Genomic DNA, 15,823 nt, shown 5'->3' with positions numbered 1-15,823 from the left:
CTTAAACCAAAATTTGCTGAACTGCCAGGTTTTCTTCGGTTTAGCCATGGTTTCTGTTTTGAGAGGTTGTTCAAATAGTGAAAAAATAATCGGGAGTTTTATTTTCTTTTGGTTTCCTGTTTTTTTTAATAAATGTGTTTGGTTTAAGCAGACTCCACTGTAACTGTATGCACACATTCTCTGCTCAATTCTTACATTCACTGTCTGTCTCACACTGGCAATCATAGCTATGTATGTATACACATTTTTAAATACACAGTAATAATACGTGTAGCAGACCACATACAAGGAAGTCTGGCAACTGTGGAGATAGATGATGACGTTTAATACTAATACAGTGGAGACGTCATATAACAGGGGTAGTGGGACCAGAGAAAAAGTCCTGTTATATATCAGATCCCTGTAAAATCAGAAAAGCAAAGGAAGTAAGCATTTGTGGACTAATCCAGCTGTATTTATTCATGGGTCGTTTCCCTTGCCAAAATGTACCCACAAAAAGGGTTTTGGCCACGTGGCAGGCCTGTGTATGACACATTACGTGTGCATGTAGCTAGGCTTAGGGCTAGATCAAAGTCTGTAGCAAACTGCAGCCCTCTCTCGCTTCACCACCTATGAGTGCTTGCTGAGGCGTGGCTTTGCATGGGCTTGCTCCATCACTGCGTCTCTCTCTCTCCCTCTTACTTTTTTACACATTGTTAATGAGCCTTTGTCCCTGCTATAACCGATTGGGCTCTGATGAGGCCCTGCTATTGCCGATAACTTTTAATAAACAAAGAGTAGGAAAAAACTAAAAAATCCCTGTTATTACCGGGCCTATGGTTTTCACTGTACCTTAATGACTGATAATAACAGGAAGTTATAGGCATAGCACCTACTCCACTAGAAATAAAATAAGCGCTCTACAAATAACAGGGCCGAATAATCACTCAACATAACTGGCAAATCAAAAGACAAAAAATGCACATTATGAGATAATCTAATAAATATAAAACAACACACACTGACACACACACACACACACACAACTCCCCCCATAAATACATGAAGATCACAACAGCCAATAAAAACACGTGAATGTTCAGACTAGTGCACATATAGGCCAAAATAACATTAACAATTTTATAATTAATCACAGATGAAAGACAAAGATCAACAAGTGGTTTGTTACTCATCCTCAAAACCTGTAGGCTACATCATACCATTTGCCATTGTCTGACTGAATTGCTATATATTTTCTTCGTATTAACTGGCAATACTGTTTTCCAAAACACTCATGGATATGTCCAACAGCTCATCTAAAAAACCAAATCAAATTGTTCCTCAGCCTCATGTCTTGAATTCAAATCGCCTTGCAGACTTGCGGGCACAAAGCGAAACAACACACCCATCGTCATCGTTACTTGACCCACCAGGCTCGTCCCTCCACAGCTCTAGTAAAAGTATTGAGACACCTCATCACACATTACCTCCTGTCTGTAGTGTGATTAAAATTAAAGCAATCTAGTCATGTGAAGGTGGATGGCCTAAGGTATGCATGAGTATGATCAAAGTCAAAGACAGACAGTGTGGCGCTTCAGTGCAGTGTTTGAACTATGTTTGTGTGTATGTACGGGTGTGGTTGTTTTTTGTTGAGCATGAAGGTATGGATCCCGCAGTGGTTAAGCTAGAGGGATGGGTGGTACATGTTACTAATTTTAGTTATTCATACATCGACATGATTGTGATCAGCCATAAGAGCAATTCTTTTTAATTTAGTCATAAAGGCACATCAAATTCAGAAACACTCTCACTCTCTTCCTTTCGCTTACTTCGAAACTGAAAAAGGCGCATGCACTTTCCATCCGTTCTTTTTATTGATATCAGGTACTATTAATGATCGCGAACAAAAAAAACCACTAAAAAAACCCAACATGAACAAAAATGCCCAAAAGACCCCCAAAACAAAGTAACACAAAATAAAATATGGCCCCATGGTCGCTTTTAAGCACAAGGGGGCTATCCCGAAAAAGGCTGTTTTGAGAAAATCAAAGGTAAAGTTTTTGCCCGCTGTTCAGTTTCTTTAAAAGACAAGGAGACTTTTCTCTCTAACCAAACAAATGTACACACCAATGAAACCAAACTTCTCCTATAGGTAGGGCAATGCTCACTTTTGGTGTAGGTCAAGATTTCTGGAAACCCCAGAAATCTGGGCTAGCCCGTTTGTCCTTAAAAGGGCATATATGGTCAAAGTCAAACATAACAGTGCATGAAGGGCACAAGGGAGATAATCATAGGCTTATTTTTCAAGCCATTGTACTCTCACAGTTACTTCTTTTGATTTTTTTCAATACCTCTTCACTTTTTCATTTTCATTTAAATAAGCAGAAGGCTGTGCCAAACATGTGTCGATCCCCTACGTGTTTGACTTATAGTTATCCATGCCTTAGTGTAAGTATCTGCAAGTGTTTTATGCCCCATCAATCAACACAGTTTAGATCATTTAGGGGCTGCTTCAACCCTACCTGTCAGGGCCAAAAAAGGCTTAGAGCTTAGAGGGATACAACATCCTCCTAGAACCTGGAAGACAGAGATATATTCAATTTAAAAAATCCCCCAAAAACTTTCCTACTCAAGAACTGAACTCATGTCTTCTGCATAACACGGCAAAGCACAAAGCACCTAACTGCTACCACAGATGCTGATCACAAGTACATACACAGTAACACGGATAGGTCAAACACGAAGACTAGAAATCATGCATCTGTCAAACTGCCAGCTGTCCCGTTTTTCTCTTCTTTTTCATCTTTGTAAGGTATCACCTGAACTGCCGATTCCTCGAATTGCCGAGGCCGGTCCTGACGGATTCGAGCTATATCCGTTTATATTGTATTTTGAACATCCCCCCAAAATGCGTTGCCTGTCAAAGGAAGTTGTCTTGGGCCACAATGATATTGGTGGTAACTTTAGGACTGGAATTCCTTAGAGACAGTAATTATTAGAGATTTTTTCCCGATCTGTGTCAAAACTTGTCATCATGGTATGATATGGTGATTTGTTAAATAAAAAAATAAAAAATTTCATTTTAGACATTTCAATTATGCAGTTTCTTGCTGTTTAAATTTTAAGAAACAAGTTGAGATGATACTTAGATTGTTAATTAACAACATTTCGCGCCCAAAGTTTACAAAAAATTATAAAAAAGAGACTTGAACTAGAATCAAATTCCCACAGTAGGCCTACAAAAGAACTTTGGAAATAATCAAGTTTATGTAGGCCTACCTTTTGTTCTCTTACATGACAAATGTATTTTATGTTCTGCATTACTCTTCATAATCTGAAGGTCCGTATGCACTGACCTCAGAACAGCGACCATGGTGTAGCAGTTAGACGTTTCGCTGTCGAACTAAGGAGATCAGAATTTTTCGATCGCTGATTCGGGAGAAATCGTTTGGGAATCATGGTCTTTCAGCTGGGACGCTGCCCTCTCAGCCCTGGTGGGTCTAAAGCCTGCCTCCTATATGATCTAAATTGTGTTGATGAAGGCGTAAAAAACACATGTATTAGAAAAGAAAATTCTCTGACCTCGGTAGGCCAACTTACAAACTGCTACGCAACAATAAGTTCATCATCACCTTAGCATTATCATCTACATATAATACATAAAGACAGCGAGTGAATGGTACGCCTACCACATCGTTTGCACATTTGTAACATCAACAAGCGAACACAGGATCTCCACAATTCCTAAAGGAATTCTGCCACAGACAAGGAGTTTAGGTGGGAATTAAGGGCTATGGCGACTGGTCTGGTGCCAACAATGAAGAGAATTTTCAAGGATCTTTTATTAAGAGTTCCAGGATTTGGGATTGGGACGAAGAGATGATGAAAGAGTACAGTGACAGGAAAAGCAGGCCCTGACAGACTGAGAAGGGGTTTTAAAAGTAGGACATTTATGATTTAAAAACATATATCTCTATCATTCCAGAATAAAATGCTGTCAGGTCATTAAATACTTGAACATGCAGTACTATCATCGTTTATGAACACGACATACAACAATAGTCCAACAGTCCTTGAAACTACGAATAGAGGGAGGTTGACACTGATCTTTCTGAGGAGAGCATACTATTCTGGGAAAACTTTTTATTATAATTAAAGAGATTTGGTGCCTCACTCACTGTCGATTGAATTTCAACTGAACCCAGCCAAGTTACATATATTTGGCTACCATTGATAGAAATTTAATTTTATTAACAGATTCACCATGTAACATTCATACAGTATACAACGGACAGGTCGAACACGGAAGAGTCGAAATTATAATGCATCCGTCCAACTGTACCTGCAGTCCAGTTTTTTTTCTTCTTTTTATCTTAACAAGATACATCCCTTGAACTGCTGATCTCTCGAACTACCAAGGCCAGTCCCAACGAATTTGAGTTATCCGTGTTATAATATATAGTACTATAGCGTCCACCAATACCATCATGATGTTACAATCATTTCTCATTATATTAGAAGGCCTTCTAATGATCAAAACACATTCAACATCCTGGTTTGGAAGAACCACTTGGCTCCATTGAAATATTTGTCAGTTCCTGCACTTCATGCTCATCTGAATCACCACTGACCCGTTTTTTGCTGACAGCAACCACATTGAAACCTTTGGGGTCATCTTTATTTTTAACTGCATAGTAAAACACTGTGTCCCCTTCATGTTCCGATGTCATGATTAACTCATGGTTTTCAATCTCTGCATTTGTCATTCTCCTCAGTTTATTTAGCTTAGGATTTGGCACAAAATTATACATATACTGAAGTATTAAGGCTACGACTCCAAATGTTACACATAAAGTTAAAACATAAAAGTTAGCCAAGTTTTTAAGGTTTTCCCCCTCCTTGTGATATTGGCGTGACCAGTCGGTTTCATCATACATGTGTCCTTTATAATGGTAATGTGCACCAGCTTCAGCTGAATAACCATAGCCATGAGACCTATATGCTGACGCCGAATTGTTCATGTGTCTTTGCATGTAGCGATCAGCATCTAAGGTTGAGTCATAGTCTCTCCGAGAAAGAGGTCGGCTTAATACTGTGTATGCTTCATTTACTTGTACAAACTTTCTGTGCATTGTTGGGTCATTAGTATTTGTATCAGGATGACACTGTTTTGAGAGCTTGAGAAATGCCTCTCGAATTTCTTGAGCAGAAGCCGAACGTGTAACTCCGAGAACTTCATAGTGTGACCTTTTCTGCACCAAAGTCGCCACAGTACGCCGTCGTTGTTGATGGGGAAAGTTTGCAACATATGAATTTGACCAGTGGTGGAGAACCCGATTAGACACTGTTGCAGGGGTTATAAAAGTGTAAGTTTTTAAACACAGAGAACACATTCTTAAAAGGGACTTCATTTTGGTACCCGAAACAGATCCTTTACAAAGCAGAAGACTCATATCTGTTGTGAAGATAGATCTAGATTCTGGATGTTCTCTTGTTTTTTTACGTAACCATTGTTGTGGGTTGTTGCAACTGAAGCTCTTCACAATAGAGGTTTCTAAAAATAGTTATCACTTTTATTAATCTCTTTCTGTAGAGAAACACTTCTTTCGACTTCGTATTGTATTTATTACTATAATTATCATCATAATCAACATTGTTTTTAATTAAGCATAGAAAATAGGCCGATTATAACATTACATCATTATTACTGTGGTTGTTTCAAATGCTATTCTTTTTGACAAGGCTTTTCCACAAACAGAACACTAATAATCAATTGTGGTCTGTTGAGACAATGTCAATGTCAGGATTGGACTATTATATAAGCCAATCTTGATTAATTTTCTTGCTTTTTAGATCTCTTCTGCTTTTCAATGAATTCTGATTTTTCTCAAAAACCTTTCTGCCATATGTCACAGCTGTACGCAACTGTGACTGGTCAATTAAAAGGGCTTCCACTCACCCACATCGAAGAAATCTTTAGGTGGTCTTTATACCATAATATTATATTTTGGATGGTGCACCAACGTTCTGCCTTCCACATTAATCTGTACTAAAAATAGCTTTGGGGAGCCGTGTGTTTGGCATTCGGACCAAGTGTCCGCCCATCTAAGCCGAATGTTCCTTAGGTGGCAGAAAATACACACGGGCTTTCGCCCTCTAATGAACTTTGGTGTCTGGGATATCATTTATCTAGATCTAGTGAATCCTCAATATTCTTCTCAAACAAGATAGATGAAGCCTGTTGACCTTGTTTGAATGCGTTTTGTTCATTATCCAAGACTCAGCTTCATAATAATATAAAAAGGTTGGCTACGCAGCCACGCAACGCACACTTATAGACCTTATCATTTTGACTCTCCTCTACGTAGGCATACCACACAATATTATATAGGGGCCTCTCGTGGTCTAGCGGTAAAGGTGTTCGCCCATCATTCAATAGGTCCCGGGTTCGAATCCGGCTAACGACGAAAAATTTTCTTCTCTAAGATTTTCTCTTTTCACGTCCTTTCCCGCTGTCTAACAATGTTATGCCGCCTGCTTTTCAGGAAAGGGCGAAAAATCTCGGAGATCGCGTGTGAAAGTTGCGCCACCCGTGTTCCTACCAACTGAAAAAGTTTGGTGTGTCCTGCGCGGTCATTGACCTTACGCAGTTGCAAGCGCTGTAAAACACATACAATATTATATATATATATATATATATATATATATATATATATATATATATATATATATATATATATATATATATATATATATATATATATATATATATATATAAATAATAGGCCTATATATATATATACACACACACATGAAACACACACACACAAATAATTGTATAAATTAGCTGGACACCCTTTCGATGAAAGAGATGATCGCTGCATTTATATCAGCTGAAAGTCATTGGCCTACTATATTTACACTCTACTGGAATGGAGCAATAAACCTTGAGAGATGCAAAAAAATAGAAGGTCAAGATAGAGAGACGTATAGATTGATTCTCTATTCCTCTTTCGGCAGTGTGCACGGCTAGTGAACGGTAATCTCGTTTGTTCACAATGGCGTCTTAGAAGACGAACTTTCCCAAGATTAGATCTAACCGAAACTAATCAAAAATCTGAAAATTAAACTACAGTGACTTCAGGTTCCTCAATAAAACTGTGCATTTTTTAAATGATTCTGAACCACGATTAATTTTTTTCAAATCCGAAAGTTAAGTGGTTCGGAAGTTTTAGGCGGCCAAAGTGAAGAAACTTTCACAAATATAATATGTATAGATGTATAGATAACCAAAATTCTTTTCCTAAAATTTAGTTACATGTAGCTTGAAACCTGTCTTTTTATACAGAATAATATGACCACGTTTACTCAGCCCTATACACGTACTTTAATTGCCGCAACAACGCATGGTAATAGTCTTACGACTTGTTGGAGTTATTATAATAGCCTATCCACGAAGAATATTGAGTTGAATCTGCGCGGGGTCGAATGCTTTTCTCAATTTGTAGAACGTACATTCCTCTCAGTCACGTGACCTGGTGGAGAGATGCGATCGGTTGTGGTGTGTTAACAACGGTGCGGTGGTGTAGCGGTTAGTGCGCTCGTCTCCGAAGCGGAAAGTCCGGGTTCGAGCCCGGTTCGGACCCAGATTTTTTTTTCGCCCCCTCCTGCCTACCCAGCAGTAATGGGTACCTGACTTCGACTTGAGGAAGTAAAGGCGACGTGGAAAGAAGGGATTTTTTTGCCCTCCAAGCAGCAACCAAAAAGCAGCACCATGCAGTAATTATCATGTACTAACAGTTCAGTCTTACTTTTAAGTAGAATAAGTCCAGTCGTCACACTTAACGTCTCAATGAACTGCAATATAATAATAATAATATATACAATTCAGACTGTTTCAGACTTCGGTTTGGTATGGTGTGGGCATAATGTAATCTTTCAAGACGCCAATTTAATCAAAAGGTGTGTTCTTCAATTTGACGGCAATCTCGGAAAAGACCAAGCCCAACTGTTGGATAAACACTAAACTTCCCTGACAACCCTCTAGTTCGAGAACGAGATTCAAACCAGATCCGCCCGCAGGGTAATCCAGCGCTGTGCTAACAGAGCTTGTGATGTTCCTGTGCAATAGGAAATTTACAAAAATGACAAAAGATACGGATTGGGATCGTGATTTTTAATTCATCTCTAGACTATTTTGATACTTTGAAATAGTCAAGAATATTTGACATGGAGGGTAGAAACCAAGGATACAAATGGCACTCGTAATTTTTTCCCTTTATTACGGTATCAATGGACTCATTCAAAGTTGGGCGCTCCTTCCCCTTTTTTGTCTTTTTTGATATGTTACATACACAGAAATTGCTCTTCTCTCTGGCTGGAATGTGCTAAGGTAGATCCTGCTTTGCTGGTTTCTGGTAGACTGCCAGGGAAATCCAAAAAGTGTTCAATGTTATACACCCGAACGCATGCAAGCATATTATGTAAAGCTCGAATTGGAAATAATATCTACCCCCACCCCCCTCATCCCCCTCTCTCTCTATGTCTGTCTCTCTCTGTCTCTCTCTGTCTCTCTCTGTCTCTCTCTGTCTCTCTCTGTCTCTCTCTGTCTCTTTCTCTCCCTCACATCAGCTTTCCCCTCCTCCAGCTCCACCCCGCCCGTACGTTCTTAGAGAATCCACTGACCCGTATCAATCCTCGGCAACATTTCTCGACACTGCTGTTGTTCTGGTACCACAGAATTATATTGATCGCCAAGAGAAGAGCTGTATTATGTCAAAGGAGCCGTAACACATATCACCTTACTTTCTAATAGAAGACAGCCACTGGAAGGAAACGTGCGTGCATGCTCTGGCCAGGAACTGCTGGTTTAGTGGGATTTTATTTGTTGCCTTTATTGGATTCATTTCCTCGAGATTTCCTGGAGTGTTATAACTTATAACTTTGCCTCGCGCTTTACTATGTGTATTATTATGGCACCAGCAGGCTTGATAGCATTCTGAAACAATCTCAACTTTCTGGTAGGCATACAATGCAAGCTGCCATTTCATAGGCGCTAAAACACCAACATATTGACAAGATCTTACGCTGTCGTGGCCGGGTACCATACCCACCTGGATGAAGTGATGAACATTCATGTGAAGTGCTTTTCCCAAGGACACAACGTTGGGCCTGAGGCTTGACCCCCCAACTTCCAGCCTCACGATTACGAGTCAATCAGCCAAAACACTTGACTATCGACGCCACACAAAAAGCCTGCTTCTATTAAGGAATTATTATAGTACCTCTGGATGACGAATGAACTTATATTTTATAAGTAGACCTAGTCAGGTTTATTAGACTGACACAATCATGCAGACAATTCCTGTATCGTGCAGGAAGCCTTAGTGATATACTGCAAGTTTGAAGCAGAGAACAAAAGTGTGAAAGTGCATTATTCTAAAGGAACATTCAGTCCGGATTTGTTAAGTGTATAACATGAACAATGTCTTCGTTCGTCTCGTGTCTCCTATCTCAAAGTTTCAAAATGAGCCAGTTATTTCATATTTTGCTTGTGCTTTTGTGTCTTTTTCACCCGCTTTTTCATGTTCATGGCGGTGGAATCAGGAATATGAGGACAACCAGGCCCCCTTTTCCCCAAAGGATAAGTATGGATTCTCCTTGTAACATTTCCCACAATGCTACTGATACCATCGCAGATTGTCGGGCTTTGAATATAACTGTTCTTTCAAGTTTCATGGTTCCTATGGAGACCAGTGTAATGCTGCTGGACTATAATTGCTTTTCTTCCTTAACGCGGGACTTCCTAAGGGGTAGATCTGATCTGAGAGTCTTGAGCATCTCTCACGGCAAACTAGACAACATAGAAGATAATGCTTTTCAAGACGTGATGAATTTAGAATATCTGAACTTGGAAAACAACAACCTTGCTTACTCCGGGTGCAACGAAGCAAGCGAACTTGCCATTCCTCCTGCTCTCTTCGCACCCCTTGCCAAATTGGAGTACCTCTTGTTACGTGGCAATAATTTTGGCTGTTTTGTCGAGGTGCCAGACAATCAAGCTGACACCAACAACGCGACAAGTAGTCACTTTCTGCAATATGGTGCCACGTTTTCTGATACGAATAAAAATAATATATTGTTTGAAACCGACTTACGGTTCTTGACCGAAGACTCCAAGCTGCCACTCCTGACAACGTTTTCACTAGATATACATGACTTTATTGATCCGAATAAGAGGTATCATAGTCTTAAAACTCTCATGCCAAACCTGACGACACTGGATGTTAATTCGGTTACTGAAACCATTTCGAGAGATTACTTCAAAGTCTTTAGGCACCTTGAAGTGATAAAGTGCTCAATTGAAGCAAAACAACTTGGAAACATTCACAGCCAAGCATTACTTCATCTGCGTTATCTTGAGAGCTTTACCCTCTTCAACAGTATAATAGGCTTAAACAATGCTGTTCGAAGTCTGTCCCCATTTTCTCACAGGAAATTACGGGAAGTGAGATTTGACAATGTCAATTGTCGTCACCCGCAAGTAACATGGGGCGAAGAAAATCAGGAGTACGACGCCCTGGTTAATGTATGCATTGAGCGACTCAGCTTGCGATATAACAGAATACACAAGTTTAATATTCGTCCCGCGAACTCGACGAGTAAATCATTGTTATTTTCTTGCGCGAAGTATTTAGACTTATCAGATAACATAAAAGCACTACTTAAGGTATCACTAGCAGATTACGTCGGTCTCCAGGGAATAGACATTTCAATGTGGAAAAGCCTTGAAGAATTTAAGGTTGTTAACCTCCGAGACATGTATGCTAGCCTTGACGAATGGATCAAAGAGAAACCCTCTCTATTGCCAGAATATTCAGAAAACATGTGTGCAGAGAACGGCTTGGCACAGCATCTCAATCTGACTATAACGTATACACTGTCTGAGAATCTGCTTGTTTTAAATCGCTCGAATTCTCCAGATACGTATCAAAATATGCTCTTTGGGGAAATTGTTTTCGATAAAGCACCCAACCTCACTGATTTAGACCTTTCAGGAAACGGCTTTTCAAAGATGCCGGCTGTTTTCAGAGGTTTAAATAATCTCGAGCGATTTCATTTTTCCAGAAACAATATTTCCGAGTTAAGCGAGAGTTTTTTCGATAAGCTCCCCTCCCTTAAACTGGTAGATTTTTCATACTGTCAACTCAGTTCAAGATTCATGTTAGAACTAGGACAAAGGTTATTTAGCCATCTGAAGTCATTAGAAACTATCAACTTATCGCACAATGGTCTAGAAGCATTGCCCGCTGATATCTTTGAATATAATAAAGAAATAAAAACCATTTCCATGAAGGGAAATAGACTAGCATCATTGTCAGTTGAGCTGATCAACACCCCTCTTCTCAGGGAGCTAGACTTGAGAGCAAATAATATAAAACAACTTGCTGTGCATGAAAGGAATGAACTCGACGAATTTTCCTTAACACAACCTAATTTTAAAATGTACATCCAAGAGAATTTGTTCTCCTGTACTTGTGAGGATATATCCTTTTTATTGTGGCTCCACCTCACACGAGTGACCCTGGACGAGGACAGGAACTATACTTGTTTGTGGCTAGAGGAACGTCAATTTCTCTCCCCGGTCCCATCCTCACAGGACATCCGCGCTCTGTGGAGGCGTTGTGTGGGCAAGACGTCTCTTCTCCTCTCCCTGATGACAGCCACGCTACTTTTTACAGGCTTCTTACTTGTCGTTCTTTTCTCTAGACACAAACGATACATCAAGGCGTTCGCAATGAGGATCTTCCTCCACGACTACCACCTAAAGACGAGAGCGGACTACAACATCGGACTGTTCATCGGTTACGCAGAGGAGGACTACCAATTCCCTTGCCTTGTCCTCCGTGCCTTCATAGAAGACGAGCTGGGTTTGACGTGTTACGTACGTGACCGTGATCAGATCCCCAACCAACCGATGGCGAACAGTATAGCTGAGGCCATCAACAGCTGCTGGAAGACACTACTGGTGGTCACTCCACGTTTCCTGACGAGTGACGAGTGGGGACTTTTCACAGCAAAGATGTCTGTGTATGCCCAGGGTCCGGAAAACCCACACCGGCTGCTGATCCTTGTTGACCACATGACTGTGGACAGGCTGCCAACGGACTTGCTCTGTGCTGTGTCGGAAGACAACATCATCTGTCTACCCAGGCTGCGCATGTGTTATGAACTCCGGCAGAAACTGAGGACTCGGTTGTTAAACTAATACTAATAGACCTAAGGAACTGGTGGTGGTGCGCGCGTGCACGCGCGTTTTTGTGTAAAGGTTGTGTATGCGTGTATGTGCATGTGTGCGTGTGTGCATGTGTGTGTGTGTGGGGGGGGGGGGTGTGACAATATATCATATCATAATAATTTGAAAAACCCTTTGAGCCTACTTTCAAGTAGGAAAGTACATGAACTAGGGGAAAAAAGGAAGATAGAGAAAAGGCGTAAAATTTTCAATGGAAAAGAAAGGAGCAATGATTCATAAATTGGCAGTGGGTTATCTATGTCACAAAGGTGACCCCACCCGTTAACCATTAGTTACGATATTATTACATGTAATATGTAAACATGATCCCCAGTTATAGCAGGGTTCGGCTATTACAGGGACAAGATCTCGGATAGCCGGGGACCACTGCACGGACACCGCACAACTACATGTACCTGCATTTTGGACGTGATTAATCTGTCCCCGTGGTTTTATGCACCCCGCATAATTTCGCAAAATTTGATCATCTTTTGCATAATTTCCGATTATTTTCCTTTATCATTCTTTGTTAAAACTAACAGAATCGCATAATTTCACATTTTTGGGCTCAGTTTGCATAATTTCAGAATTTTTCTTGCATAAAACGACGGGGACAGATTAATGGAACTTTCAGGGATACTCTCGGACGATTTGAGTTTTGTGAGAAGACTTCATGGTTTGCCATTTAACTTGGTTCTGCAGTATCAGGTATGAATGATATCAGCATCAGCTTTCCAGCCACTTCATTAGCCTTAAACACCAAGTGTTTTAAAAGGGAGCTTTTTTATAACCAGAAAAAACTACACTGTATACAGACACTTAATTTGGTCGGGTACTTCATGTCGCTCTATTTCTCAATACATGTATTATGTTCTTGTTCTTGTGCTATTTGGATGGCCAGAAAAGTAAATTCACTGCGTACAGAAAAAGATAAAAAGTGTTCCCATGACTTTTAAAGCATGCATTATCAGAATATCATGAGGTTACAACCAGAGTATTGTTCATATCGATGTATCTAGCTTAATTAACACTATTATTGTTATCAGCAATAATTAGTGTTCATTTATATTTATCAAAAGCAAGGCAAATGAACAGGCGTTGAGATGCTACCAATAAAGCCATATGCCCAAAAATTGATGAGCGCCTGATTCCACCACGTCGTAACACATGTGTCTTGAAGTGAGACTAAAATGAATGATTTTGTTGATATTGTTTTCTCATAAAAATCTTTTGGTCAGTTAGAACATACATGAACACTCTACATTCCTATATTTTGTTTGTGCTGAAATGTTCATGGACAGATATTGTAGGGGTCATGGCTAATGAAAGTAAATGTAAGAAAAAAATTGTATTGGAATGTAACTTACTCCTACATTAAAGGACTTATGGCACATTCAGTAGAAGCAGTTAACATAATGTATATCTTCAATACAAGTAAGGTTTGTGGCAAAACATTTTATATATGTGGCAACGTAGTGAAACCAGCTGCTCGTCAAAATAATGAAATTGAAAAACCGACATTTTTGCTCCTGTTGGGCAATATTTATCAAATTCTTTTTGGTTCAGCATCTTTTATGTCCGTTTAAGAACACATTTTAGTGTGAATTTTACTGAAAACGTTGATCAAACTCGCAACGAATGTAGATCTAAATTTGCAGTTTCCAATGTCTCCCAGGCTTTGGAATTTACTAAATTTCGGCATCCATTTTCTCACTAATTCTACCTCTGGCACAAGGAGACCCCCCACCTCCTTCAATCGCAAATATCTTGACTTCTGTTGATGGTAGATGCAGTTTTCAAAACTGTATTGTAATCATTAATAAAACTTGAAGATAACATGCTTTGATTTAATTTTTGGCTAGGATTTGATCTACATTTTAAAACTTTCTGCTATGCTTAAAAAACAACAACAACATTTGAACCTTCTCTATTGACCGCCTGTCCAAGACAACCTGTTCAAATGACCACATCCCAATTTTCCCATGCGTTTTCTCTCATATTATGATGATACTTTACACTGTTCAAGATCGACGACCACCTGTCTATGATGGCGGTGGTTGGCGGGTGCTCTAATGTGGTTTGCTCCTTATTTCCTATCAAACATCTATCGTCCTTATTTCTCCTCCTTTTTTGTGTTTGTTACTCTCTTGTTACACACTTCTAATCTTCAGCACTTAAATGACCTTTTTGTGTTGCTAGTGCCGTAAAACTCTTACTTAAGATAAACTGTCTGTGATGACCATTTTTCTCCTAGACCACATGGTTGTCTTAGGCAGGTTTGACTGTATTTTTAACGTGTAAGAAGTTGATTTTGTGAATTTGAATGAGGAGTAGGCAGCTTTGGGTAATTCTTTATTTTTCCTAATTCCAAAAATGTTCAGGAGCCAGTGACTATCACCATGAGTGTACAGCTTCCTGGTCATCCAACTGACATTTGTATCCTGAAACATCTAGGTGAGAGTGTTTTTGTTTACGTCCACTCTCGCATTCTGGCTATTTGTGAAGTATATCTTCTAACTGTCTAACGTATCACACACAAAAAAGGGATATGTGAGACATTGGGATGAAAGAAGTCATATTTGCCTGCTAATCATTCTCACTTAGAGCGTCTTGTGGAGAAAATTTCATTTCTTGAAGTTAATTTTATTTGTATGATTTACATTTCCTTGGTCTCAACTTATCTTTTCTCATATTCTTCTCTATTATCACACTTTGACATGACTAGTTTACTTTAACTGACAGAAAGCTCATTCAGAAAATTGTTACATCATCAGCATTATGCCGTGAAAAAGTGACCCTACTTTGGCTCTGAAAGGACAGAGATACTCAATGGAAAAGGTTTTTTCATACAGGACTAGCACTCACATCTTTTACATGCAATTGTAAAGGACTTAGCCTTTGAAGTATAGAATTTAGTCCCCACGTTCAGTCTTGAAACACGTTAGTTTGTCAGCAGCTGAACTGCATCTAGCATAGTTGCCAACTTACTGATTCAGTGTTTGCAAAAGAGGTGATAATTTATAATAAAAATTAAACAATTTCTATGCATTTTCCCCCCTTTTCAGCCGGCTTGCTCGTGTCCTGTACTCACCACAATGGGGAGAATCTGTACCGAGAAAATCTTTTCCATCTCAACATGAAAGGGGAGATAACTGGTTGTCTGCCTATGCTGGGACCAGGCCCCAGGAGTTTCTTCCCTTGTCTCTTGCCTGACAATCCTGACGTGACAGCTGCCTCTCCCGAACATGGTAGGGGAGGTTACTATGTGTACATGAGGGATGGCCATGAAGGAATCATTGCTGTCTACATTGAAAAGTGAAATAACGAATGCTAGATTACTGGATGTTGACTCTAAGTATATCATGAAGGCTATTTAGCCATTCTTCCGTTGTACAGAAACATCATCGTTGGGTGCCAAACTGCAGCACCCCTTTTTCTAGTGAAGCTGAGTATGAGGACACACCCAATTGACCACTTATTTTAGCCTACATGTCTACATTTTTCACAAATATTTGATAGTCACACACACACACACACACTACACACACA

General features: G+C 39.7%; 3 protein-coding genes across 3 annotated transcripts; 2 read left to right on the top strand and 1 right to left on the bottom strand.

Annotated features, from left to right (window-relative positions):
* Nucleotides 1-2,327: 2,327 nt before the first annotated feature.
* On the bottom strand, nucleotides 2,328-5,534 carry LOC106013599 (dnaJ homolog subfamily C member 4). Its single transcript, XM_013089771.2, has one exon. It carries the CDS (start codon nucleotides 5,430-5,432, stop codon nucleotides 4,524-4,526), a length of 909 nt encoding a protein of 302 aa, XP_012945225.1. The 5' UTR covers nucleotides 5,433-5,534; the 3' UTR covers nucleotides 2,328-4,523.
* Nucleotides 5,535-8,249: 2,715 nt separating this feature from the next.
* Nucleotides 8,250-12,772, top strand: LOC101850048 (toll-like receptor 4). The gene has a single exon (XM_013089772.2). It carries the CDS (start codon nucleotides 9,464-9,466, stop codon nucleotides 12,245-12,247), a length of 2,784 nt encoding a protein of 927 aa, XP_012945226.1. The 5' UTR covers nucleotides 8,250-9,463; the 3' UTR covers nucleotides 12,248-12,772.
* Nucleotides 12,773-14,520: 1,748 nt separating this feature from the next.
* LOC101849571 lies at nucleotides 14,521-15,725 on the top strand. The gene is made up of 2 exons (XM_005111317.2): nucleotides 14,521-14,728; nucleotides 15,340-15,725. The coding sequence occupies exons 1-2, from the start codon at nucleotides 14,674-14,676 to the stop codon at nucleotides 15,591-15,593; spliced, it is 309 nt and encodes a 102-aa protein (XP_005111374.1). The 5' UTR covers nucleotides 14,521-14,673; the 3' UTR covers nucleotides 15,594-15,725.
* Nucleotides 15,726-15,823: the final 98 nt, after the last annotated feature.

This window comes from Aplysia californica, unplaced genomic scaffold (assembly GCF_000002075.1).
Source record: "Aplysia californica isolate F4 #8 unplaced genomic scaffold, AplCal3.0 scaffold01040, whole genome shotgun sequence".
Classification (NCBI taxonomy): Eukaryota; Metazoa; Mollusca; class Gastropoda; order Aplysiida; family Aplysiidae; genus Aplysia; species Aplysia californica.
Note: the sequence above shows the minus strand (reverse complement) of the source record. Positions and strands in the feature narration are given on the sequence as shown.